Here is a 26,090-nt window from a genome sequence, read left to right on the forward strand (position 1 = left end):
AAATAAAACATTATTGGGCCTACCCACCAGTCGGGTGCGTCTCTAGCCAGGGACCTAGATGTCGCCCGTAGAGGTTGCGCACAACATAGCAAATCCTACTGCATCAGCTAAGTTCCAACATAGCGAATCCCAGAGCGGCAACTTCGCTGGTCTTCCCTCTTCACAGAATGGAAGGGTTCTGCTTTTGTAGCGTGAGCTACACTGCTCGAGGTTCAGCAGTTTAGCGTGGCTCCTGGAGAGCCGCGCTGCGCATGCGCGAGGAGCAGTGACGTCTCACGGCGCACAGCTGGCGCGCCTGAGCCGCCGCCGCCACGACTGGATTGAATTAGATTGGATTGTATTGTAAATCGTTTTAGCAGCCGTAAGCACGATAATCATCTAATCCTAGACAACCAGAAAACCTAAGAATAACCAGCTGAACCTTAGCTCACGCTGCGTATATCCTGGTATACTCGAGCTTAAGCCACTGCTAATTTTTTGTGCAGGTTACAACGCCCCTTGTCTCTCTTCAGTGACCAATTCTGTAACAGCTGACGCTGACTAGATTTCAGACAGCGCCAAGGGAAAAGTCATCGCCGATCGCGAGTGCAGTCCGCCCAATTCAATTCAATTCATTCAATGACCCCTCACATCGAGCAGCGTTCGTTAACTGCGCACTCCTCCGGCCATTGCCAGGGGCGCATACGTCTCTTCCCTTTGATGCCGATACGTGGGAACGCACAGATTATTGGCGGATTATATGCGTTCTCGCAAGCAATTACATAAGCCTCACTTTCACGCGCGCTGGGCTGTACGCGCTAGCGTCGATGCGAGAACGCGATAAGCGCGTTCGCCGCCGTCTGGCGAGCTCAGTGAATGCATCCGATATCTCTCGCCGCGATCGAGATCTCTGGCAAGCGGTATGTTCATTGACGGTGAGTGCACCGACGAGGTAGACACCCGCGAGCGAGATCGGCGACTCCCGAGCTCGGTCATCTAATTCGATAAGATCGGCCTTAGACTTGAACGTGAACTCGCCAGCACGCGACCGAGCGAGATCTGCGAGATTCGCGAGATAGTCAAGCGGGAGACGAGGACAAGGTCTTCTCGCGAAAGTGCTTGTAGCGCGCTGTTTCCGCTGGTGCGTATATGCAAGTGCACTCTTCGTGAGGGCACGGGCAGCGGGGATTCAGAGAAAAGGTTGGAATGCTTGAGAATGGGTAATGACCGCAATGCTGAAGGGCTGTGATTATTACATTGATGTGAAGAATCCAAGCTTCACGTTGAAGTTGTACAGCGCAAACAGGCGAAGGACGGAGCAAGAAAGCACGGCGCCAGTCCTGTGATTTTTTCATGTGTCCTTCGACTGTTTGTGCTCTACCATGTCAACATGAACACCACCAACTCACCCAACTATTCATTTTGTTTAAGCTCAAGCTTGCGCAGCGGTGAAAGAGAACGCCAGAGCAGATGTTTTACGGATGCTTGTAGCTAACAATATATTTTGCCGAATGCATCAAATATTTGAGGGAAGCCATCGGTTACCTTTGAAAAACACCCCGAACTGGTTATATTTCCGACCTCACGCTGAAAAAAAATAAATAAACAGTAGCCGGCAGAAAGGGGTCCCGATTTATCTACACTACTCGTTTTACTTCGACGCGTACTCAGCGTCCTCTTTGACGTGGGCTTGTATCGTACAGCAGGAGAGGCCTGTCACGGGAGATGAGCGTGAGAGCAACGTCCTCATGCAGACCAGTGACACATGACGTGCGTCTCGGCGATGCTTCAACCAAGCGCGTCAATCCGCCATGTAATCACTTCAAGCTGCCTAGAAGGGGCCGCTTTTGGAAGGGACAGACAAGCGCTGTCCACCTTTGCCCCGTGTTACCACTGATAAAGAATTGGCGTTGTCTACTGTGGCACAATCTTGCGAACGAGCGCCTTGACTTCGGCCGTAGGATAGCGAGGAGGCCGAAAGTAATCCTTATTTTAGGATATTGCCCAATACACATTCATAAAAATTCCCTCTGCCCTGTTGAGGGGAATAAATGCCTCATTGGTAACTCTTAACCTGAATCCGCCGAAACAATGCATGGTTGTTTCGGTGGACTCTCTTTCGGTGATATTGGGGAATGCTGGCTGTCTCCCGCCAAACTGCGTCAAGTTTAAATGCGAGGTTTGGGGTCATGCCCATGGGCAACCGTGTTTAAGCGCGACAAATCCCCACGGCTCAAGGCGAACAGGCGAGTGAATTTAGTATGTAGTTCCGTCTCGCGCGGGCGTACTAAAAGGCCGTTGCTTGAGGCGAGTGGAAAACCTTCGTGGAGGGGAAGTCTAGCCGGAGCGGCTCTAATTAGCGTATCCGTAAAGTGAAGTAAGTGCTAATTCGGCATTCCGCTTAATAGAACGTTCGTGGCGCCGTTAGCTACACCACTTGCTGTCTACGCCAGCCTTCGATGTGGTTCTTTTTTTTTTTTTTCGTCGGAAAGGAGGGCGGCGGCCGTGAGAGGCCGCTACCGAAATGCATATGCGACATCGATGAATATACAGATAACACTTTTACAGTTCGGCTACGGGTCCTTGAAGAAAGAGGCAGGAAAGAGAAGGAAGGAAGGCGCCCATTTCGGCGTTGCCGGCACGCGTTCAGATTTACTGCTGCGGGGCTCATCGGTGCAGGAAGGACCTTGACTTCGTTCCGGACGAGCTCCCCGGGTGCCCCACATGCTTGGGCACCGCTCTCCTCATTAGACACCATCCTTCTTCCACTGAAAGCCCAGAAGTGGCTCCGCTGTACTTCTCCGCTGAGGCTTTCCGTTGCCCTTTCACCGAGTGCATTGAAGGAAAAAAGTATCGCGGGCTCGGGAGGCAGGCGAGGATTCTTGCTTGACTTAGTCGGGAACGGCGAGCCGTTCGCACGCATCTCAAGGGTAAACGTCGAGAATAAAACTGTGGCCATTTTTAATGGAAGATTGAAGATGGTTGAACGCGGAAAGTATAGGGTCAACCGTTGGCGGTTGCTACCGAATTATCATACTGATCGTCCTTCAACAGAAACTAATACCCCTGTCACACGGGCACTTTCAATCGCGATTGAGTCGATCCGGATCGAGCTCGATCCCGCTCGAACTCAATCCTGGTTTCTGAAGCGTGATCGAGGCTTCCAAGCGCGATCGAACGAAAGCGGCGATACTCTCGTCCCTGCTCAGTAATGACACAGAAGGTGAAAACTTCAACTAATGCCACAAATTGTGTCAAATAACTTGACCCAAACAAGCGTGCGGTAGCATTTCCATAGTTACGTATACCTACGACCGCGCGAAGTTACCAGACGCCGGCCGCAAGTACATTGTTAGCGCCATCTGGCGTACACAAGTGCAACCGGTGCACCTTCTCGATCGCGATTGAAACGGGCCGTGTAGCAGCGGCAGTACGCCGAGCGCGCTCGAAAACTCGATCGTGATTCACTTTAATCGCGATTGAAAGTGCCCGTGTGACAGGGGTATTAGCTTATAATGTAACCCCAAAATTGTTCCCTATTCAGGCTGCAAGGGAATTGCTATTCACAGTGAAGACGTTAATCGCACTCGTATTGCGAACATTTGATGAAGGATTCTCCTTTACGGAGGAGGTGGTATCAATGCGGCTTACAATACACCGTAAAACGTGACAGGCCACTGCGGCCTTCATCAAGGCAGCGTATCGCGTACGGACGCTGCTAAAAGGGGGGCTGAGCATGTATGCAAAGTATATTCGCGAGCCGAATGCTGTATAACTGAACCAAATCATCGGCCTGGTAAGCTTATATCGAATCCCTCCGACGCAGTAAAGCTCACCGCAAACTAAACCGCTAACCTTGGCAGTTAAGCGAACATTCCGCCTAAAGAGCGCGAATAAATGCATTTTTAGGTACAAATAACGCTGCACGCAAATGCATTTTTGAAGGGAAATACAGAAGATTGAATGTTGTCAAATTGGTGCACAGATGTATACTAAAGTTAATCCACCAGCGCCAGCGCTGTGACGGGCGTGGGTACAAGGCCGCTTCATTTAAGTATTGCTTAGTCGGCCGGATCTCGCGATGCCCTTAATGGGAAACGCGCTCGTTTAAAATCCGGCGTCCGACGGGGAGGGGTAGAGAAAGCGTGTGACCTCTTGTGCTATTACCTGTGCCGCGTACCTGTTGTGTACGCGCTCACTGGGCGCCCACAGACTGGGAAAGGCTCGCAGTGGGACATTACGTTGCCGATCGCGTACGCGAGCCCGCATATACGGTCGGCCTTCGGAATAACGACGACGGCGAGGACGTCGGTGGCAATGCTGCGCCAGAGGCGAATGTCCCGAGGCACTCCGCAGGGGAGCACGAGTTTACGGAACCGAACGAGCCCGCTGGTGGTGTTTCTTGATTTGGTCGTCGTCGAAGAGTCGGGAATTACGCGTTTCTGTTTGCTGCTGCGGACGACGTGACTGTGGTGGTGCGTGCGCTGCCTTAAATGGGAGCCCCGCGCTCATTGGTCGGCTGGGTTTTTTTTTTTGTGCAGCGGATTAATAGCAAGTCGCTGTTGCCGATGCTAAGCTAGTCTCGGTGCTATATGTTGTCAGGAGCGTGCCGGGAAGTACAGTGCGGGGAAGACGTCCGCGTTCGGCGCATGAAGTAGGCGTTAATGGCAAACATGTTTTTTAACCTTGGCAGAACTTTTGGTCGAGGCGGTAAGCTTGTTTTGAAATATATTGTATGTATATCTATACAGAATCTCTCTCTCTCTCTCTCTCTCTCTTGCTCTCTCTCTAATTATAGCGGGATTTTTTCTTCTGTCTTGCGTTGTGAATGTTGTCACAAACCGCGCCTGTGACAGCGCCACTCACCATTCGGAAACCGACGAGCAAACTTCGAAAAATTGCCGTATGCGTATCTCGGGCTTTCGCTATCCGGAAACACTACTTGATATTTTCCAGATGACACTGAAGAAGCTTTGCCACTTCGACCTCAGGATTGGTCTGTCATTGCACCTCGTGTTGTATAGTCTTAAATTATATACGCACCCATCCTGCGGTTACAACTGAAGTTGTTTTTGCCTATACATTTCCTTTAAAGACGATGCTACGTATCTTGAGTCACTGGAATGTTATTTGTTCGTCTTTGCGTGCATTCGATCCGGAAGACACATAGGAATGAAAAAACAAACAACCCCATTTTCCTAAATAAAATTCAGCACATTTTATAGACTTAAGAAAACAGCTTCCACCTGTGCGGGGGAAGGGGGGGGGGAGAGTATCAATGGAAAAGTTAGGGTTGACACTCTTTGTGTGATATACCCGCCCACTTGCAGACAACAAATTCCTGAAAAAAGAAGAACGAGTCATTTACATGTTTCGGGGATGCCTTAACGACTCTCATGCCTTACACACCTTTCACTTAGCTTCAAAAAACACGGAATACATGAAAAGGGGGAAGGAAGCGTCCGTCTATCTGGCATTCGCCCTGACAGTGTGTCAGACTGCTTGTAAAGCACGTTTTCTAAGACACATAAACCATCAGGGATCACCTACTTTAAGAGAGCGCTTTGCTAACCGTTTAAAAAGTGGCGGTCCTTCTGGTAGTGCTAAAAGCGCGCCTGTCTCATTTTTCCTTATAACGTTACCATCTGTACTTCAAGAGACAGAGGTGTGACTCAGATTCTAAACATATTTTTCGGTTTTTCTAGCTAATATAGTCAGTACAGAAGACATAGGTCGCAGGCAGCGTTCTTGGCCCAGATTCCGGACTCCACCCTACATATATTCTTCTTCCAGGCGCTGTTCCTGCTACTACAAAAAGGAAAAAGAGGCATAATCTGACAACTGAAGGTTCCAGAATTGAATCATTCATTCTCCAAATTAACATTAAAACGTTTCTCCCCTACCGCCGGCGCTCGTTTCAGACGACGACAAAAACGCGACAGGGCGCGGTGAGGAAAAATGACCGTGATGAATGCTCCCCGGAAATTAGGGCTACCACCCGTTCTCTACCACTTAAGGCACCCTTCATGTCCCCAAGGTGTGTCTGGTTTGTCTAAATGGTCGCATACGGCCTGTCTTCGCTCGCAGCAGCGTCGCCGTATCGTGAGCGTACAAAGAAACAACTCCGTGTGCCAAGGCGACGTAGTACGCTCGGTTTGGCGCACAGGGTAATCCCCTTCGCGGGTATACACACGCGCGTTCGTATCAACCTCGCTGGCTGAGAGAGCCCTTAATGGAGTCTTTTGAGCCACGCAAGTAAGCGATAAACATGCAACCGCGCAACTTGTGGCATAAACGAACCATGGCGAGAAGCCGCCCTCCCCATGGCCGTATACTCTCCAGCCAAAAAAAAGAAAAGAGAGAAAGAGAAAAGAGCACAGGAAAAGCGGCAAGCTGCACGCGATTCCCCTCTCGTCAGAGAGTGAGGACAACGCATGTGTGCTCGCCTCGTGGTCCCCCGGGCAATGGCTAAGTGAGGCCGGAAGAAAGTCGCCCCTGTGACGTTTGGGGATTTCTTTTATAATTGCTGATTCTAATAGTACTTTGCTTGAAGAGGGAAGCTACATGGCCCGATGGCGGTAGAACAACGCTTGGCGGCGCACGGACCGAGAGAGAACATGCGTACCGCTATCATCGGCTGTCTGCGGAAGCGGGAACGGATGGCGAGACGTCAAGACTGCGTGCCCGGCGGGGTCGCCGCTTACTCATCGCCTTCGCAGCTATTATCTCGCTGTGCTGCGTCTTACCACCAGCCGCTGCAAGCGGCGAATACCAGGCTGGAGCCGCGGTCGTGCAGACGAGCTCGGGACCCGTGGCTGGACTTAGACTGAGAAGCGGCGACAGGGTGGTTGACGCCTACCTCGGCATTCCGTTCGCGAAGCCACCCACAGGTGAGCGTCGCTTTCGGCTGCCCGAGCCCGCATTGCCCTGGACCGAGACCCTGAACGCGACCGCCAAACCAAAAGCTTGCGTGCAGACTAGCTTGCAGATACCCGGTAGCTACTCAATCGACATAGCCGACACTTCGGAAGACTGCCTCTATCTCAATATCTGGGTCCCGAGACGTGACTGCAGTGACCGTGCTACCGAAGGTCTTTGTCCCGACCTGTTGCCCGTGTTCACCTTCATCTACGGCGGGATCTTCGTTTGGGGCTCGAGTGGCCTGGGCGTTTACGACGGGCTGTCATTCGCGGCGCAGGCCCAGGTCGTGTATGTCAGCTTCAATTACCGCGTGAGCCTCTTCGGCTTCCTGAACGCTTCCACGCCGGAAGCCCCCGGAAATATGGGCATGTACGACCAGCTGGAAGCGATGCGCTGGATTCACAGGAACATAAAGCAGTTCGGCGGTGACCCCAGCGCGATAACGCTCGCTGGGCACAGCGCCGGAGGCGTGTCCGTTAGCTACCACATGATGTCCGACCTCAGCCGCGGACTGTTCCGGCGGGCCGTCTTGCTGAGTGGGACACCGCAAGCTCTCTCGTACTCCGACCACGCCGACCAGGCCGCAAACTTCCGCGCGCTGGGCTTCCATTTGGGCTGCGCCAATGGCGAGGTGCCGATCGAGGTTCAGAGAGACGCGATTGTTCAGTGCATGCGAAAATGGGACGCGCACGAGTTGGCCACGGAAGCGACCAAGGCGTTGCCTTTCAAGTTCATCACCATACTCCCTGGCTACGGCGATGCCTTTCTGCCGCGCAGTCCTCTGGACTTCGACAACCAGTTCAACGTCAAGGAGATCTTTCTCGGAACGACGCAGGACGACGGAGCGTTCTTGCTGTACGCAATGTTGAACCAGCTCACGTGGCTCGACGGAAAGTTGGACGGACCGACGGTGTTCCGGGTCACAGTGAAGACCTTCTTCAACGTAGACTACGCGACGAGCGCTAAATACACGCAATTCTATTTCGACGAGAGCGGCTCGCCGCACGAGCAGTGGGAGATCGAGAAGAACCTCTCGAGGCCAGTCACGGAAGGCGCGTTCGACTGCGGCACGGACCTGTACGCGGCATCCGCGATTGACAAGGGCGTGACGGTACTGCGCTACGCGTTCGTCCACCGCCCCTCGCGCAGCATGTGGCACAAGTGGGTGACGGCGACGCACATGGATGAACTTCCCTTCTTCTTGGCGACGACAGACAAGATAACGGGCAATGTGTCCGAGGGAACGCCAATGGCTGACCCGCGCCCGGCGGACCCGGACGAGCTTCGCTTTTCCGAAGAACTGGTCGACGCTCTGGCAAGCTTTGCCAAAACTGGGTAAGCGATGTGCGACCTTGTACAGGGAAAATTAGAAGAGAGCTACCACCGGTACTCTCTAAGAAAACACGAAAAAATTGAGGGTGCGCCCCCAGTGGATCAGTAGCTGTGTCTTGTTGGCCCCTGTGCCGCAGCTTGGAAGTTACAGCTATAGATCATGGGTAGGCTGTTATTTCAATGGGCACGCAATATAAAAAAGCTGCCGTGTGCAGCGTTGCTGGAGCTCACTGCGGAAACCAAATGCTGAAAACTATTCCAGAGCCTTTTAGAACTTCGCTCTTCGTGGTCAGTGCGTCGCTTTAACCAAGATAATTTTAAGTTAGTCGTTACATTTTTATCGCGAAAGGGATAGGAAGAATGAAACGATAAAAAATGGTAAGATCTGTTTTTTCTTTTTAGATGTTTCGTGCACATTTTGGAGGAAGCACGCCGACGTGGAGAACGCGATAAAATGCACTGCTTGCGTACACAGCGATAGCTAAAACTGTGCGAATTATCTGCTGTTTTAATGCTATCTGGCTGAAATTTAAGCGCGATTGTATGTTACACTACAATCTTGAGTGGGCAGTATCCTCGCGAATACTGAGGAGATCGCTACTTGAGAGCTTCACTAACTTTTTCTTGCAGTTTTCTCTTCGAAAAAGATGAACATTTTGGCTGTTGGGAGCTTAGCGCACTTGTTTTCAAGATTTAAGTGTAAGCGTCACGAGAGCCGTGAGCTATCGGTACGCGAGCTGTCACGAAATCTTGCGCGGTGCTCTCGCCTCTGCCGCGTTCGTCGATTTGGCTAAGCCACAATTTGGGTAGCGTCTGCTCCTTGACTTAAGCATTGTTACCTTATAACCTCGATCCTTGCTTCGTGTTAAGGGATTAGTAAGACATTCCATCCTTATAAATGCTCTAAGGTTGACCGAACTACTCTCAGCTGTGGATCAAACGTACGGGTCTTGATCAATCCTCAATACCACTGCGCCTGATTACACGGGCAAAAGCTCGCACTCGGTGAGTGGTAATATTGACCAATTAATCCTCCCACCATACAAAGCGCTTGTTACATATACTATTTCCACTCGGGAACTAACATGAACGTGTTGCGCAAACATTCTCACTGACGCGGAGAACGAACGAACAAACAAACAAACAAACAAACAAACAAACAAACAAACAAACAAACAAACAAACAAATAAATACTGGTGGCTAAAAACCACAATATCCAGCCATTTTTTATATTTCCTAAAAACCTGTGCACGCAACTAAGCAGGGCGCAGATTTTTACAAAAGAAAGACTATCGTCCTTAAAAAAATTCCCAATGGTCGTGTGTGCGTGCCTCGTGATGACCACCCAGCGTCCCCTGCGCACGTTTGTAGAGCCAAGCATACCCACTTAGGGAGATTGCCCAAGATTGCGGCGACCACCCGGCAGTTAAAAAAAAAACAAAAAAAAAAACAAGGAAATGCCGAGCGCTCGTGTGTGCGTGCCTCGCGGCGACCACCCAGAGTCATCGGCGCACGTTTACAAGCCTTTTGATGGAAATCGACATGCAAAAACGCCCGTGCATACGAGATTTCGGCGCGCGTTGAAGATCCCCAGGAGGTCAAAATTAATCCGGAGCCTTCCACCATGGCGCGCCTCATCGCCTGCGTTGCGTCGGCGCGTTAAATTCTACAATCAATCAATCAACGTTTACAAGCCAAGCATACCCACTTGGGAGATTGGCCAAAATTGCCCCCCCCCCCTAATGTTTCCTGAACTAATGAAGTTATACGCGCTCTCTTCATGCATCACTTTGGTTTTCTTGCTCAATTTATTGGTTTTGTGATAAGATCGTGTTGATTGTGTCTTGTCGTGCTGCGTGCTCAGCCGATTTACGCTGACACGCGTAGATTTTAACTAGGTCATGCATGGCCACTTAGTAAAAGCACTAAGTACCTAGTAGATGCTGTGACAAGTAACTGGTTAGTGTTCTGTTAGTAAGTGCAACGACCTTTTTTTTAAGAGTGGGGCGTGAAGTGCAACCAGTCCGTTTGCTGAACAAATTGATCCAAAAGAATGAGAATGGAGAGTCAGGAAATAGTCGGAAACATGATGTAGCACGAAATAATCCTTTGATACTTATCGTTAGGAAGCTGTGGAAGCTGTGCCTTCAACTCACGTATTCAAACTTAAGTGCCACGAGGAATTTCGGGGGACACACGTAAGCCAATTTATTGTGGTACGCCATCACGAAGCAATCAGACGAAGCTGTGGCCTTGTTGATCCCAGCCACCTTCTGCCGGGGCATATAGCTACATCCGGGTGAGAATTCCCCCTTTTCTATAATTGAGAAGCCAATGCATGCTGTGCAATCCGTCCTCGCTCGCAGATCGAACACCCTGTGGCGCGCGAAAACAGCGGGGAGATCACCGTCATATCATCGGGTGAGCGTTACCGGTATACAGCTGGCGCCAAGGTCAGGAAGTAAAACCCACGGAGACGCGCTCGACGTCTCATTCCATCCCGTTTGCGCGCGCTGCCGGCTGTAAATAGACACAAGAAGAGTTCAGGTGCAGCCCAGCGCAACGAATGAAAACCGGCCATTTCGATACCGTGTAATAAAAAAACGGCTTGCAAGACTGGCAACTTAGTTGCGGGTTTGGTTCGGATCGGTTCTAGAGGCGGAAGTAGGGCGAGAGCTGCACGCATTTGACGTGCCAGTTTCGCGGCTAGTATGACTACGGCTTAACGACAAGAAAAGCATAATAACGCGCGCTGGGCATACATAAAAAATGTGTCCTTACGCATAAAAAAAAAAAAAAACCTTGCGAAAAAATGGCAGCGTCTCCACTCCGTGGATGATGGCCAGGGTGGGGAGTACGGGGACTAGAAATGACATCCAAGTTGCACCCCGAGTGGCATCTGATTTGCGCCCCAACCGTCATTCGATTTGAGCCGTGAGTTGCACCTCGATTATTCCCTAAATAAAACTGCAACTCACGGCTCAAATCGAATTTCGCTTGGTTTTCGCCTGATGGTGGCCCATAAGGGATGGGGCTGAAATTGTCGCCGATCTTGCAGCTATGAAATGTAGTAGCAGTACGTACGGTTGCGTATGATAGCCGCCACACTCATTCCAACGCGGCTGATCTGAGCATCCTGCGTCGCTTCTCATCGCCAGAAATATTCACTAAGTATGCAAAATGCTTTTACACCTTCGATCACGTTGAAAACGGGGTTTCCTTTAAAATTGGGCGTCGATGTTTTCTGGACGTAATCGTAAAGAGCACTAAAGGACTCGGCAGACACGAAGAATTAATTTAAACCTTTATTTACCCTAATCGCTCTCGCTATAGTTGAAACCATGCCAGTTATCCGCCCCTCAAGGCGAACATAATCTTCAGGCGGTTAAATTAATACTTGCTTCGTATTTACTGAGTAACCGTTGAGAAACCTTCTTCATAGTTTTGATTTTAGTCACCGTTCGGAAAGTAGTTTCATGCCAGCGCGGTTCGTACTTAATGCTATGGCGAAAGACTGAATTTAAATAGAACGAAAAAACAAATCTCAGCCACCGTCTGCATACCGCGTATTTTCTTTTCTTCCCTCGTCCTTAATAACTGTTGCCATGCTATGGAGCAAAACTCGGTGTTATCACATTACGAATATTTCCTGGTACCTGCGGGAGCTGCAAGCGAAATTCGCATGCGACATCCGTACCGCCCCTCGTTACGTGGCCAGTGAACCACGCCGCCACGTGATCCCGGCGGGGCATTTCGGCCGCTTCGATGACAGTCACTACCACGCACCAAGGCCGTGAGGATACCGTCATCGTCGCCTCTCTAGATGCAACCCATCGACCGTTACCAACGTGCCACTCTCACTTTTTTCCTATGCCGATCAGTGAAGTGGGCGCGATCGCTCCATCTTCCTCGGGATGGTGACGTGGATCGGCGTCTCTCTCCCCATCCTGCGGAGGCGATGCTAGGCATCGCTGCATTCCTGGGTCCCTGACGGAGGAGAGGGGGAGCAGGGCGCGAGAGAAAGTGGTTTATGTAGACTGGCATGTCGAGTTGAAGGGCGCGTGTGTGTTTACGTCTTCCTCTCGCTGTCGGGCGAGGAGAACCTGCTTTCAGAGAAAAACTGATCCCCCGTAAGGGGCGCGGTCTTGCTACTTTTCTTAAACCGTCTTCCAATCGGAGGCCCTGAACAGGAGCTGCTAAGGTTCACCTCGTGCGGCTGCCTGACGTGTAACCGCTGCTCTGTCGAGTCGGCTGTCAGTCCTGTCAACGTCGCGCAAGTCTGTCGAGACGCAAGAGAAGAGACTCTTAGTAGCTACGACGACCCACCATGGGACCGACTATCTTGTGTCTACCCCTCCTGGTATTCGCTTTTATTGTGAATTCCAAGGCTGAAGATGCACCGCTGGTTCGAACCTCAACAGGTGAGCTCGTCGGCAAGCGCCTGCACAGCGCTGGAAGAGAGGTCTACGCTTACCTCGGCATACCTTACGGACAGCCCCCCGTAGGCGACCGGAGATTTCTGAAGCCCCTGCCTATAGCTCCTTGGAGCGGTGTGTTTCGAGCCGATACAATGCATCCCGGTTGCACCCAGACCGACTTTGTGGTCACGGACGACGCCACGATTGACATGTCCAACACTGTCGAGGACTGTCTCAGGCTGAACGTCTGGGTGCCTAGGCGCGTACAGAACGACACCAGCGGCGGCATCGACGGAAACAGCAGCCCATCCGTCGACAATTCCACGAATGGTTTTCCCGTGTTCGTATTCATTTACGGGGGCCTTTTCAGCTGGGGCTCGAGCTCTCTGTTCATGTACAATGGGCTCGAGTTTGCCGCTCGCGCTGACGTCATTTTCGTGAGCTTCAACTACAGGCTTGGCCCTCTGGGCTTCCTGAACGCGTCGGCTCCGGGAGCTGAGGGAAACATGGGTCTGTACGACCAGCTCGAGGCTCTGAGGTGGATCCACAAGAACGTACACGCCTTCGGTGGGGATCCCGATGCGGTTACCTTGGCCGGCCAGAGCGCCGGGGCAGTCTCAGTTTCGTACCACCTAATGTCCGAGCTGAGCCGGGGTCTCTTCCAGCGGGCCGTGCTCCTGAGCGGTACGTCTAGCACGCTAGCGTACTCGGAAAACATAGACCAGAACGACAACTTCAGGGCCGTCTCAGGGGCCCTCAACTGCACCAATTTCTACCTGCCCGGGATGGAGAGGGTGAATGCTTCTCTGGACTGCCTGCGTGAGGTGGACGGCCACCGTCTTGTTCGAGAGGCAGAGAGCGGCATGGCCTACCGGTACATCACCATCCTTCCAGGCTACGGAGACTCGTTTCTCCCGCACAGCCCCGTAGACCTAGACAGGGCCAAATTCCACGTGAAGGACGTTTTCTTGGGGACAACCGAGGATGACGGTGCGCTCCTGGTGAGCGCCATGTACTCCAAGATGAACTGGCTCAAGGGTTCTATCGACGGCCGAACTATCCTCAGGGTGTTCCTCCGGAACTTCTTTCACATGCCAATGTCCAAAAGTGCGCCCTTCGAGAGCGCCTACTTCGGCCGCGCCCAGCAGCTTCCAGAGGCGCAGGTGCTCAAGGCGATGTCGTCGGCTATCACCGACCTGGCCTTCGACTGCGCCGCTGACTTGTTCTCGCAGGCGACGCTCCGAAGCAACGTGACCGTGTTCCGCTACGTATTTCGGCACAGGCCATCGTACAGCTTCTGGGGCGACTGGGTCACCGTGACACACAATGACGATTTGCCATTCTTCTTGGGCACGGTCAGAGCCGACAAGAAGATGCTAAACGAACAGTACAAGGATTCGTTCGGCAAACTCTTGCGCGAGAAGTTCACGCCTACGCCCGAAGAGTTGCGCTTTTCCGACGATCTCATTAGGGTCCTGGCTGATTTCTGTAAGAGCGGGTGAGTACGTCTCAAGTCTACTGGCTAAAAATGAAAAAAAAAAAGTAGTTATGAATACCTTTTCAAGTCCACAAAGTTAGATCATTGGATCATTTTTTAGCTGAGGCAAGTTTTGTGGCATACAAATTAGCGATGTTCGAACTGCTTCAACCAAAAAACAATTTCAGAAGAATACTTGCTTGCATGTCATCAGCTATGTGGATGGCAACCTTCTTTATACCTTATTTAAAATATTCTGTCGATCAGTTGGTGTTCCCGTGACATTGCAGTAACTTCAAGTGCTTTCACCTGAAAAACAGTGTTAATTCGGGCTTGTTGGTACATACTTAGTTTGATAACAGCGCTAAGACAGGACACAGAGAAGGCAACACGAGACTTTCACCTCTATGCTTTCACCTCTATGCCCATTTGAGCCATCAATTTAAAAATCCATTCACGAGTGTCTAGAAACTTGATAAGACACCGGACGTCTATGAGCGCAATACGAAACGTAGTAGTGAACTATGTTATCTTGTTTATACAATATAAAAGCGGGCATTGAAAGCCTTATTTGCATTTTAAAATGGAAGCATGATGAGAAAAACTTTCTGCTTCACTGATGGCGACTGTTGTTGGGAGCGCAGACTAAAATAAGTCATCATTTTCTGATCTCCGTGGCTCCTATACATCTGAGGCCAATGTGTCAGACCTCTTACCTTACAGTTTCTTTCTTTTTATAGGAGAAAACAGGCGTTCACACGAATGCTTTCGCGATTTCTAATTCAACGCTGTTGAAGTCTGTCCTACATATCACTGCGACTCCTTCCCACGGCGTTTGTTCTAACCTCGTTAACCTTGAAGGAGGGTTGTACGACGAGCTGCCTATTTGAGATAAATAACAACATTAGGCCGGAACTTGTTCGCAAAAAACGTATACCTGTTGCTGTTTTGCTAAGGTTTATGTTTTGCTTGAGGGCTGCCTGTAAACATTCCTTGCTCCTCGATGGGAGCATCCCAAATATCAATTTGAGATGCTCCCCAGTTTGCTTCGTGCGAGGATTGTATCCATTTTTAGTTCGCCTTTTCGAAAACAGGTTGTTATCATACTCGGAACCGGCTATCAGGAATAATTTTGCCCTTTCGCTGAACCCGCCTCAAAAACCAGCTTCCGTGCATCCGCGCATCGTCTCTGGCAGTCGGCCTGAGAGATTCTCGACAAAGAACGAGCAATGACCGTAACACTGACGTCACACGCGGTAGACGACCAGAGCGGAGTTCCGGCGCAACACGTCAATCCATTGCGGACTGAGCACTGCGTAACCGAGCTAGGAGTGCAGGACCGGAGTGCATTTGCCTAAAATGGGCGACCTTCGAGGGGCGGTCTCGATTCGGGTCTTTGCACTCAAACCGGGTGGCGGTACGGCCTTGTACTCTTCAATTAGTCCCCCTTGGCGCGCGTATACAAGCCAGGCTGTGATGGCGCGGTTCTTGATTTGTGCTTTGTCTCGAAGTAATCGCGTTAATTTTTACCTTGGGTACACGTGCCGCGCGCCTAGTAATAAGCGACGAAGACGAATGCCTCAGGCGCGCACGCGAAGGTACTGACAGAGCATGAGCTGAGCTGCTTTGGGCAGCGGCTGGCCCGTTTCCTTGAGAGATCTTTTTCTCCGTCTGCTCCCCCTTTTTTATGTTCTTCAGCATTGCGGCAGGAGTTCACTGTAGCTAAACGTGGCCTTTGGGGTAAGCATTATCCGCGCGCCTAATAGTCGCCCGGTGTCCTGGAATTCTGTCGGCTACTGCAGCGCGTGACAAAAAGAGTGTAACCTAATATCGAACGCCACACCGGTTGTTAGATTTCTCCAAGGATACCTGAAAATGCCTAAACGCTAGCGTGCCCACTCCTCACCCCCCTTTCTCGCCGGCACACCTGTTTTGCAGGGCTCTGTAATGCTGAACTGATAGGTAACCTCCTCTGCCGCAACAATGCAAAGACATCGCTTAATCAAAGATATCTTTGCTTTTTTTCTACTATGTGGGGACCCACGCTTTGGCGTTTTTTGGCACCGTCGCTGCTGACGGTGCCAAATCAGCGAGCTTCCAGACAACGCTTGCAGACGTGCATTCTTCGTTTTTTTTTTTGTTTTACGATACTACGTTTGTTTTACGGACTTTCCCCTCGCCTACTCTTACGAAACGTAACAAATATAAGTGATTGCTATGAAAATCCGGCAAGAGTTAAGACATTTGATAACGTACGATGCGTCCTTATGCACTGAGGGGAAAATACGAATAGCTAAATGAGCGTACTGATCTGACAGCGAGGATACAAATGATTGGGGTTAGACTGAGTAATGGTTTTTTTGGGGTGCCTTAATAATCGAACTCTTGCCTTTCGCAAGTACAGCCGCAGCATATACTGAAGTCCATTAGGGGATTGAGCTTGCGTAAAGTTTCGTAACATGTCTTCGCAATGCCATCTCTTGATTACCTCCCCTCTCTGTTCGCGGTGAAAACTTGTGGCCAACACATTTTCTCTTTCCCGTCACGGAAGTTGACTGGCAGTCGGCGCGTGAAGCAACGTATAGTCGTCTCTGTGGTCCTGCGCATCACAGGAGTTCCTGTAGCGTTTTCTGCTGCACTGGAACGAAGCTCGTAGGGAGTTACAACTGGGGATTCTATAGGGATTGTGCGGATCAGTTTCACAATTGATCCATAGACGGTGCTGCACGGCCTGCACAGTAACTGCACACTTCTAATAATTATTCGCGTAACACATTCGAAACGTTATATGCACGCAATGGTATTTGGTCTTCGGGGGGTTATTCTTACTGCGCCTCACCGCATATGCCCTTCTTTGAAGATTCGCGCCGTGGGTGTATGTATGAAGCCTGCCAATCAAGGGCGTGTGTCATCGGGAGATGAATACGCCGGTGTTTCAAGCCTAGTCCAGAGTTACTTATTCACCCAGTAGCACTGTATCTGACAGTTCGCCACGAGATGTTTGTCGCCACCTTTTTAAAGCGAAAGCTTTCTACGGGGGACCGATGGCGTTCTGTCGAAAACCTAATTCATTTCCCCATAGACAGGTGGGTGGACGGAAAAGTTCTGATAAGATCCCTGGGTGCACTGCGCGTGCGTGAAGTGTGCGGGGTTCCTTCGTGTCAAAACGGTTACTCGAAAATCGTGAGAAAGGAACGGCTCTAGGTATGGCGATACACGCGTCGACAATGAAGACGGAGTAAAATCTCATTAACCACGTATCGGTATACATTTAGATCATTCCCAGATGAGTTTACTCAGTGCGCAAAAAAATCGCCGCGTGGGTTCGTTCTTGTTTTGCGATTGGGGTCTTTGGAGGTTTGACCATCGATTGGACGCACTTCTAGCTTTCGCGTTTCTCTCAACTTTCTTTTAAAAAAGGGTGCTATTTTTTCTTCTAATGTCGATTAATCGGTTCTTCGTTTAAAATCGGCGTGTCTACTGGTTATACCTCTTCTTCTTTTCGCGTACATTTTTTTTAACGCTTCTTATTAATTCGTTGAGAGTGTGGAATTTGTAATTATACATGCTGTCGAATTATTAGCGCTGGAGGCCAGTACGAAGAATTGGACAACTGATATGCGCTTAATTTCCACCGCAGTGAATTCGTTGTAAAGCGAACCTAACCCATTTCGCAGTAGTCCTCGTAATTAGTTCCAATAATGTCAGTCACAACAAACCACCGCAGTGCTTCATTCACTGGATTACGCTAAACTTTGGTAACCCGGCTGAATGAATTGGTCCATCTTAAATCAAGGGCCCACTAGAGAATATTCTGTTCACGCTAGGTGCTCGCAGGTCAGGTAAGGAACTCACGTCATTCTGAGAATACTTTCTTACCTTCATTCATCTGCGCCGGTCCGCGAACGCTAATTTGTGGCAGTTTAGCGACAGGGGTCGAAGCACTGAACGTAATAAATCTACGCAGTCCAGAGACTGAGTGGGTACGAATAACACGAAATGTTTCATCTTGCAGTTCCCAAGAAGCAATATTGCTTTGTGGGGGCAGTCGGCGAACGATCTCTGTCCTTTTTTCTCTTCCTCTCCCTTACGCAGAAAGCCAAAGATCCCAAAGACCGACACCGAGTGGCCAAAGTACACCAAAGAGAGGAAGGCGTACGTGATCCTCAAGCCAAACGACTACAAAGTTGCGTACGGGCCAAGGTCCAAGAAGTGCTACCTCTGGGAGCCGTACCTCATCAAAAAGTGAGTTTTCCCTCGCTCCACGCGACTGGGAAGCGCGAAATGGTTCAGCGTGCTTTGGTGTACTGTTGGAATGGTCACACGGTCCATCCGGTGCAGGGCTATTCATTATTTCTGTGTTTATTCGACGCAGTATCACAGTACGGGGTGGCTTGACATAACGACACCAAGCGCTTCACCATGTGATACCATGATTGCAGCGTCCCAGAGAAAGGGCCGTTTCAAGAAAAAAAGAGAGAGCTAAATTCAATACCGAACCGCCGCGAATATGTGCATACGATTTATTAATTGCGTTTGATTAATCGAACTACATGCAGCCAAGATGGCTGCACGAAGAATTTCTTGCCAGTGTGAAGTTTTTTTGGGCTGCTGCCATTAGAGCTCAAGCGTGCTACTTTGCTTTCAGAAACAAAAGTCCACGCTACTCTGCAAATTCTTAAAGGATAGTTGAGCAAGAACGATCTGCAAAGGTCCTTCCTCTTTTTGGGTGCACCAGAGTCGCACAATCAAGCCCACAGTGCATGGCATCCCTCTTGCATTTCTGACCATGCTTGAAGCTATCCGCCTTCTATACCACCTTATCTATTCCGTGAGGTCACTCTGGATTTCATTGTTTATCAGTGCCCATGCAACTAGCTTCGATAACAACATCATTGAGCTTAGACCTTAGCGCAAAGCAGCACCAATTTACTCCTTAAAAATTGCCTTGCGGAGACTGTCGTAAAAAGAAACAGTCCTGCCATTCCGCTACTGTACTAGCTCATTGCAACCTTCCCATGAGACGCACGTCCACCAAGTTCACTCAGATCACCGAGCTAACTTCTGCGTTCTAAGTCCAAGGAACAACGTAGCACGCGCACCTTATTCGAGCTGATGCAATGAAAAGTTGCAAGCAATGGCAGTGCGACGCACCTTCTGGTTAGCGTATATATTATCTAGACGAGGCAGCCTCGTGTACGACGTTTCGCCTCGCGTGTGCAACATTGCTTTCGTCCCTGAAATGTGCAATGCTGCGACGGGGAAGGGATTGCCGGGTTCGCGATGCACATGGCGCACGTCGCGGGAAGGGCGGCCTTGGCAGGCAGCGTGCCTTACGATTCACCAAACTGACTCAAGGTTTTCAGAGAACCGAATCGTTTTCCTCGCAAGTGACCTCCTCTCGTTCCGAGCCGCAGAGTCTCTCGGGTGCGAAGAATTTGGTTAAAAGGCACGCACCGACATCGAAACTTTTCGCGCCGTAGCTTTCGAAGGAGGAAATACATTACGTGACACGATTACTATTCCTTCCCCTGGAACCCAGGTGACTGGGACCTCGCCACATTTCTCGTCAATTAACAGCCCCTCAGTTTATCTAATGCAAATGCTTTTGAGCGAGAATAAACCGAATAAACAGGAGACTGCGGACGGAAGCGCCATGGCAGCGTTGGCTGGAGCTGTCCTTGGAGCGTGTTGTTACGCTCGAATGCTCAAGCTCACGCTCCCTCTCGAGGAAATAAAAAAGGTAGGGAGAGAGAGTAAAAAAGAACGCCCACGATTTGAATTGTGTTACCGCATTTCATTACGCAGTGCCGCCACGATTAGGCAGAGACGAGGAAACGGCTTTCAGGACACCGGTGTAAGCAAAAACAAGCTTGGCTGAGCAACAGAATCCTAAGCGGCCTCATTATAGCCAGCCACGTCACGCAAATCGGGCTCTTATTTCACTGCCTCGTACACTTAGCCAACGTGGGCTGTCAACTTAACCTTCTTGTGAAGGTAAGCGGTAATGATGCGCGACAATGTTTTCGTTTGCTCGGCGGAGTTGAGAGGAGGCTGACACACATAGAGGCTTTGAAGGAGAGGAAACCCGCCTAGAGCATGGGCAGCAGGAGTGACGAGGATTACGAGCTCTGTTCCAGCGAGGCCTTCTGCACATCTCGTTCCAGTTACAGGTCGCGATGGATAGAGCTATAATGTGAAAAAATTAGCAGTGGCTTAGCTCGGCTATGCCAGGGTATACTTAGCGTGAGCTAAGGTTCAGCTGGTTATTCTTGGCATTCCCGGTTGTCTAGGATTAGCTTGATTATCGTGATTACTGCTGCTAAAGCGATTTCCAATCCAATCCATTCTAGTCGCGGCGGAGGCGGCTCCGGCGCGCCAGCTGTGCGCCGTGAGACGTCACTGCTCCTCGCGCATGCGCAGCACGGCTCTCCAGGAGCCACGCGAAACTGCTCAACCTGGACCAGTGTAGCTCACGCTGCAAAACGAATGGCGCTATGTTCTGGGAACCACGTAATCAGTAACCCGCGACACGCGCTTGTCCGGTGCGTCTGACCCCACAAAACTAAAAGTGCTGTCCCTACTTCTTTCGCATCAGCCTAGCCGAATGCCACAGACTCTTTCAAGTGGCACCTAAAAATAACGTAAAGACCTCGCACCCTCCTCGAACCCCGGCTTATCTTCGAAATATTTGTCTCTGCGACGACGAAGTAGAGCTAGCTTGTACGGCCTTCCAAGAAGCACGGCCTAATTCCTACTACACTCATCTTTATTTTTGTCCTCTCCCTTATTTCGCGCGTTACATTTTGGTGCCCAACTGATGCCCTGCCTTTCTCTCCTTATCACGTGCAGGAAAGTGGCTCCGACGACACCCGCGGTGCCCAAGCTCAAGCCGACGCCAAAGCACAAGTCGGAGAAGCGGCCCAGCAAGCCTCTGCAGCCGATCGACAACTTCATCGAGTCTTCTGCGGCCGCCAATTCGTTCTCCTTCGCCACGGCACTGGCTTCAATCCTCGTCGGCGTTGCTATCAGCCGATCCTGAGCCCCGTCTATTGCACGTCTTCTGTGATTGATGAGAACGCTTTCTTGCCCGTTTCTGTCCATCTTCGTCTTGGCATGTTCCCAGCGCGTTAACTGGGAGATCGTGCCTTCGCCAGGACTAGCGGTGTTTACGCCGCTACGGCAAGTTGTTATGCCGGTTCCCACGGCATGAGCATGTGCGGATCTCGTGCCGAGCAACTCCGCGGCGAGTGAAGGTTTTGCCTCCTTCTACGGAGTGATTGAGGAAGGAACTTTAGCGTGTGAGCTGACATTTCTCGAAAATGTGTAAAATTTTGATCCCAGCTGTGTTAGAGAAAAATGCGAAAAAAATAGTACGTCGTGACGTGCTCTTCCCCACGGTGTTCTGCACTGTTAGTACGCTTGTTCCTGTTCAAACGTTGCTGGCCGTTGTGTTAATTTCTTTTGCCACATTTTGTGCGCTGTAGCACTGGTTCTAGTACGCCGCCTTATATTTCATTTTGTTAGAGTTTGAAAGGTTCCGCGCGGTGCGCATACACGAGTCGAACGTGCTTGGTGTTTGACGAGAGCATCCAATACAGGTCCCACTTGCTTCTTACCACAGCCGGGATAATGACACGTGGGCTCATAGAGGTTGACAGTAGTGCACGCGCTGGTCATGCCGTCCGGTCGAACGGCCTTCACTGAGGCGCACCTTTATTCAGAGCACGACGGAGATCACCCCCACTGAAACAGTTCTTATCAGGTCCGTATCGCCCTTGACCTGCGACGAAAGACGCACCCCACACGTGGTTATGGCCTCTGCAAAGATCCCATACGCGATGATATTTACGGGCTCACATTTTTTTTGCATTAAGGTCTGTGTAGGCAATTTACGACTGCGTTAGAGTCTTAGTTTAATGTTAAAGCAACCTTCTGTGCGTAAAGCGTACGTCAGTATCGCAGATTACGTTTGTTGTTGCTGTTGTTGGGTTCAAGTTAGGTTGTAGCGAATTTTAGGGCCTAAAATATCGATAGTTACGGTAAAAAAAAGGGCTTACATTACGATATGCGGCAGCAGGGATAATTTAAGATATATGATTCCTAAGTAATTTAATTTTTAATTCGTTGAGTGTAAAACGAACAAATTGTTAATCTGCATTCACAGTGGATTTGTTGCCCACATTCGGAGTGTTTCTTTAGTTAAAGCTTGTTGTGTTGAGAGTATTTTTTTCGAAATATGTTACGAAGTATTCCAGTCTAAATGCCTTTTTGTGAAAATTGCAATTATGGTTATTGTTTGCTGTTGAACAGAGTACAGGTGGGGTTACAGAGCTCTTTTTTATGTGGATTTTATTCATAACGCATACGGAACCTGGGGCCAAACTTGAGGCGTGGAATCATTTATGAGTGCCCGATGGACGCCATGTGCAATTCCATAAAGAGCTCTTCTTGAAAGGGGCGCACTGCCCACTTGAAGGGTGAAATGGAATGTTAGTGTCGCTACGTTGTTTGTATCAGCACTCGTCGGGCTATGGAGCATTGGTATGCCACTTGCGCAAACCATGTACTCACTAGAAACTGCAGAAGGAAGTTGCTCGTTCACAGACAACATCAGTTGGATGAAGCTTAGTGAATTTGCATGGTTTAGGATTGTGTAAAATGTGCTTTACAAGTCTATAGAAATGCAAAGATTGTTACCAAATAATTGCGCTTGCCATAACGTAGTCACCGCTCTATTTTGTATTAGTAATTGCGTCAGCGTACACTAAGCGCTGCTAACGCTCGATCGCTGTAGGCTACAGTGCCGCCAAATGTGGAAGATAACCGCAGAAATCTTGCCCGCCTTGTATCCTAAAACAAAAACGGAACCGTCATCACCTATAAAAGCACCTGTTCACATCCTCCCCTCTTTTGAAATTTACCGCTAGTGTGTTGTGCAAAATTTTGTGCTGTTATATGTGATGTCGGTTTAAGGATAGGCGCGCTTGCATGCGCACACATTGATGACGTCACGGTTTTGGGCATAGTTTAGATGTAGTTGCCACTACGGTTGTCCAGCCAACTCCGGTGCAGCAGGAAGGAGGTATACGAACACCTCGTACAAAAACAGCTCACTATCCCTGTCATGAGTAATCTGACACACCTATCCTTCTGACTATGCATTCGAGAAGCTTTTGTTTCGTAACAACCTCGATCTGGGCTTATCGAGTTTTCATTTTTATGATATCTATATGGACTGCCTTACGTGTCCACATGCGGTATTGTATTTTATTAGAGATAGCGACAATTGAGTCGAAGTGCCAGCCTGTAGTCAATATCACGTAGTAAGATCGTTTTGTGAGAACTGCAACTGAGCCAAAAGTTTCTACACAACTCGATGTTTTCACCCCTTCTCATGCAACATTTGTACATACTGCTTCATATCTCACAATTCCGCCTTATGCGAATAGTGTTAGTTTCTGTGTATGTGTGTGTGTGTGTGTGTGTCGTTCGAGTAAGACGTTTTTTTCTTCGTTTGGTTTTTGTCTTCTGTAGTATTTTCGCGTGAGTTTCAAGTGCCGCAAAATACATGGTACAGTGAACATTTGGTGCGCGTTTGTGTAGATGTATGACTGACACGTCGACGTTTTGTCACTGCTGTTGAATGATCGAAAATGCAACAAATAAATTTTCGCTGAACAAACCACTTTGCATCGTTACTTTTTATTTAGTTCAGTGTACACAGTCAAAAACAAGTTTCAGGCTGCAGGTTACTGAGAAGAGGCGGGCTTGAAGGGCAATAATGGCCGGCCGGTGCACATACAGCGCATTCCTTGGACAAAGGCACACTGCGGGATGGACTCGGTGTCCTTTTTGTCTGCCCGTGTGTTCGTATTGTTACGGGGAAGTTAGTGTATTCACAAAGGTATTTACAAGGAGAAAGCCAGAGCAGAATGTCCAGATCCACGCACCAACCAAATCGAGACCGATCGTCGTCTACTTCCTCTTCTAGCTGCTCAGCGCGCATCAGTCCCTCTCTCCAGCACAGACAACAACGCATACCCGTCGGCTTAGTACATAGCCCAACATCTTCGTCACAGTATGAATGTGTTCTTTTGAAGATAAATCACGTATGAGGTCGAAAAAATTAGTCAAGTTGCTAATCGCTGCCTCAGTTGAGAACCTGTTATGGTATATTTCGACCTGAACAGAAGTAGCTGGCGTCAGATTTTAAGCCTGCTCATATCTTCGACAAGACAAAAAAATGTAGCTCAAGTGGCATCACCTGTATGCAGGTTGTCTAAACAGAACGAGCGCTATTGCGTTAAGAATTTCAGAGGACACTTCTCCCCTTGTTCACGAAGGACCTTTGTTCAGAAAAAGTTGCCGTTAAAGAAAAGGAAATGGGCACAATTTTCCAGTAATTTGCCACATCTTGTCATTGTAACGGCTGCAGAAAAAGGGGGAAAATGATGAAAGCAAGTTTGTGCCTTTTACCTCACTGTCAACGCAAAACAAAGCAGTGGCCAATTGCCTCGGATTGGTTCCACAAGCGACAGTCAAGCTGCGAGGAACCAAATAATCCTTGACTATAAAGCGACGTTTTACAGGTAACGCGGGCGGGCAGAGGCCTGTATGCACATGCCGTTTACTTGCTGCCATACAGTATTATCAAGAAATATTACTTATGGTTTATAGTAAACGAGCACGGGAAATAAACTATCAGCCAATGTATGCGGCTAGCTGTTCCTGGACAGCCGTACAGGTACTCAGAAAAAAAAGCGTAGCGCGGAACCTGAAAGTCTAGGCTGCTTTGAGAAAGCCGCAAGGTGGCTTAGAATTTTTTTGGTGGGATGGGTAAGAAAAACGGCAGATGACCACTCAAATGTTACTGACTTGAAAATTTCAAAAACAGGTGATCAGCCATATTTAAATCAGGGCGAGACTAGCTGATGGGCAAAGAAATCAATCTTTTCCACGCCACCAGCACCAGTATTGAACGGGAGGAAAAAGTTAAAGAGGCACATGGGCTCGCGTTTGGACAGCCGTGCGGAAGTATAGCCAATCCTCTATTGAATGCTTAGACCTTATCTTACGTGCGACTAGAGACCAGAGAGGCACGAACAAGCATGGATACCAGAAATACATTCTAAAGTTCAGCACCTGCAAATATAAATAGGTGCTGTCCCATCCAGCGTAGCTTTTGCGCTTCACAACAATAAACGGCAAAGAGGAGAAATGCCCGCTGTTCCGAGACCGATGTAGATGAATCCCCAGGAACAGTGTCACTTCCAAATTTCATGTCACACCTCTAAATTGCCTCGGTTTTGTACCGTAAAAGACCGGGCAGATTCCTCCTGACATTGTAATGTTCGCATAAGCTCCGGATGCATCCAAAAAGCGCTGTTTCGGCGTCATGGCCTCCAAAACACTCTTATATAAAACTGAAAAAAGTGTCAAAGACATTTGTAAACCACTAATCTCAGAACCTTCTTACTTGAATGAACCAGTCGTTAACCACTCGCACAATGTTCTACAATGATTTCTTTCGGTGGCGCCCATATAAATTCCTCGAAGGTGTCGTAGACCTCCGCTTCAACGTATACTTGTATTACAACATAGACCTTCGTAAGGGTTCGATTAGTAGTGTAGCCTTGCTCAGCGCGTAAAAGAATGCATTGCGCGAATTGTTCTGATCATAATTAACTACCGTACGCAGTGACTGCGGGAGTAATAAATTTCCACCGTAACTTTCCCAAAATATGCACTGTTGGACACGTCCTCTCTGACAGTGAAATTTATACACGGGCAACGAGAATTTAACAATGTTTCGTTTCATCGGTAAATATTCGGAACATTCCTAAACAGGCCATGAAGACAAAATACCGGTTTTGTTCATTAAAAACACTACCTAAGTTATCTCAATCACAACGACACAAATTTTATCGCAGATTTCGAATAAAGAGGCGAGATATTAAAG

General features: G+C 49.3%; 1 protein-coding gene across 3 annotated transcripts in view; it reads left to right on the plus strand.

Moving 5' to 3' along the window:
• Positions 1-23,816, plus strand: part of LOC144179024 (acetylcholinesterase-1-like) — a 59,509-nt gene extending 35,693 nt beyond the window's left edge. For 2 of the 3 annotated variants that reach the window (XM_077707198.1, XM_077707195.1), the window contains exons 2-3: positions 18,224-18,373; positions 20,981-23,816. In XM_077707198.1, the coding sequence (XP_077563324.1) occupies positions 18,224-18,373; positions 20,981-21,170 (340 nt within the window). In that variant the 3' untranslated portion in view covers positions 21,171-23,816. Of the gene's footprint in view, positions 1-12,323; positions 14,150-18,223; positions 18,374-20,980 lie in introns of those variants that run through there. The other variant, XM_077707196.1, reaches the window with a different exon arrangement.
• The last annotated feature ends 2,274 nt before the right edge of the window (positions 23,817-26,090 follow it).

Source organism: Haemaphysalis longicornis, unplaced genomic scaffold (assembly GCF_048455015.1).
Source record: "Haemaphysalis longicornis isolate Haplotype H1 unplaced genomic scaffold, Haemaphysalis longicornis Haplotype H1 scaffold_4, whole genome shotgun sequence".
Lineage (NCBI taxonomy): Eukaryota > Metazoa > Arthropoda > Arachnida > Ixodida > Ixodidae > Haemaphysalis > Haemaphysalis longicornis.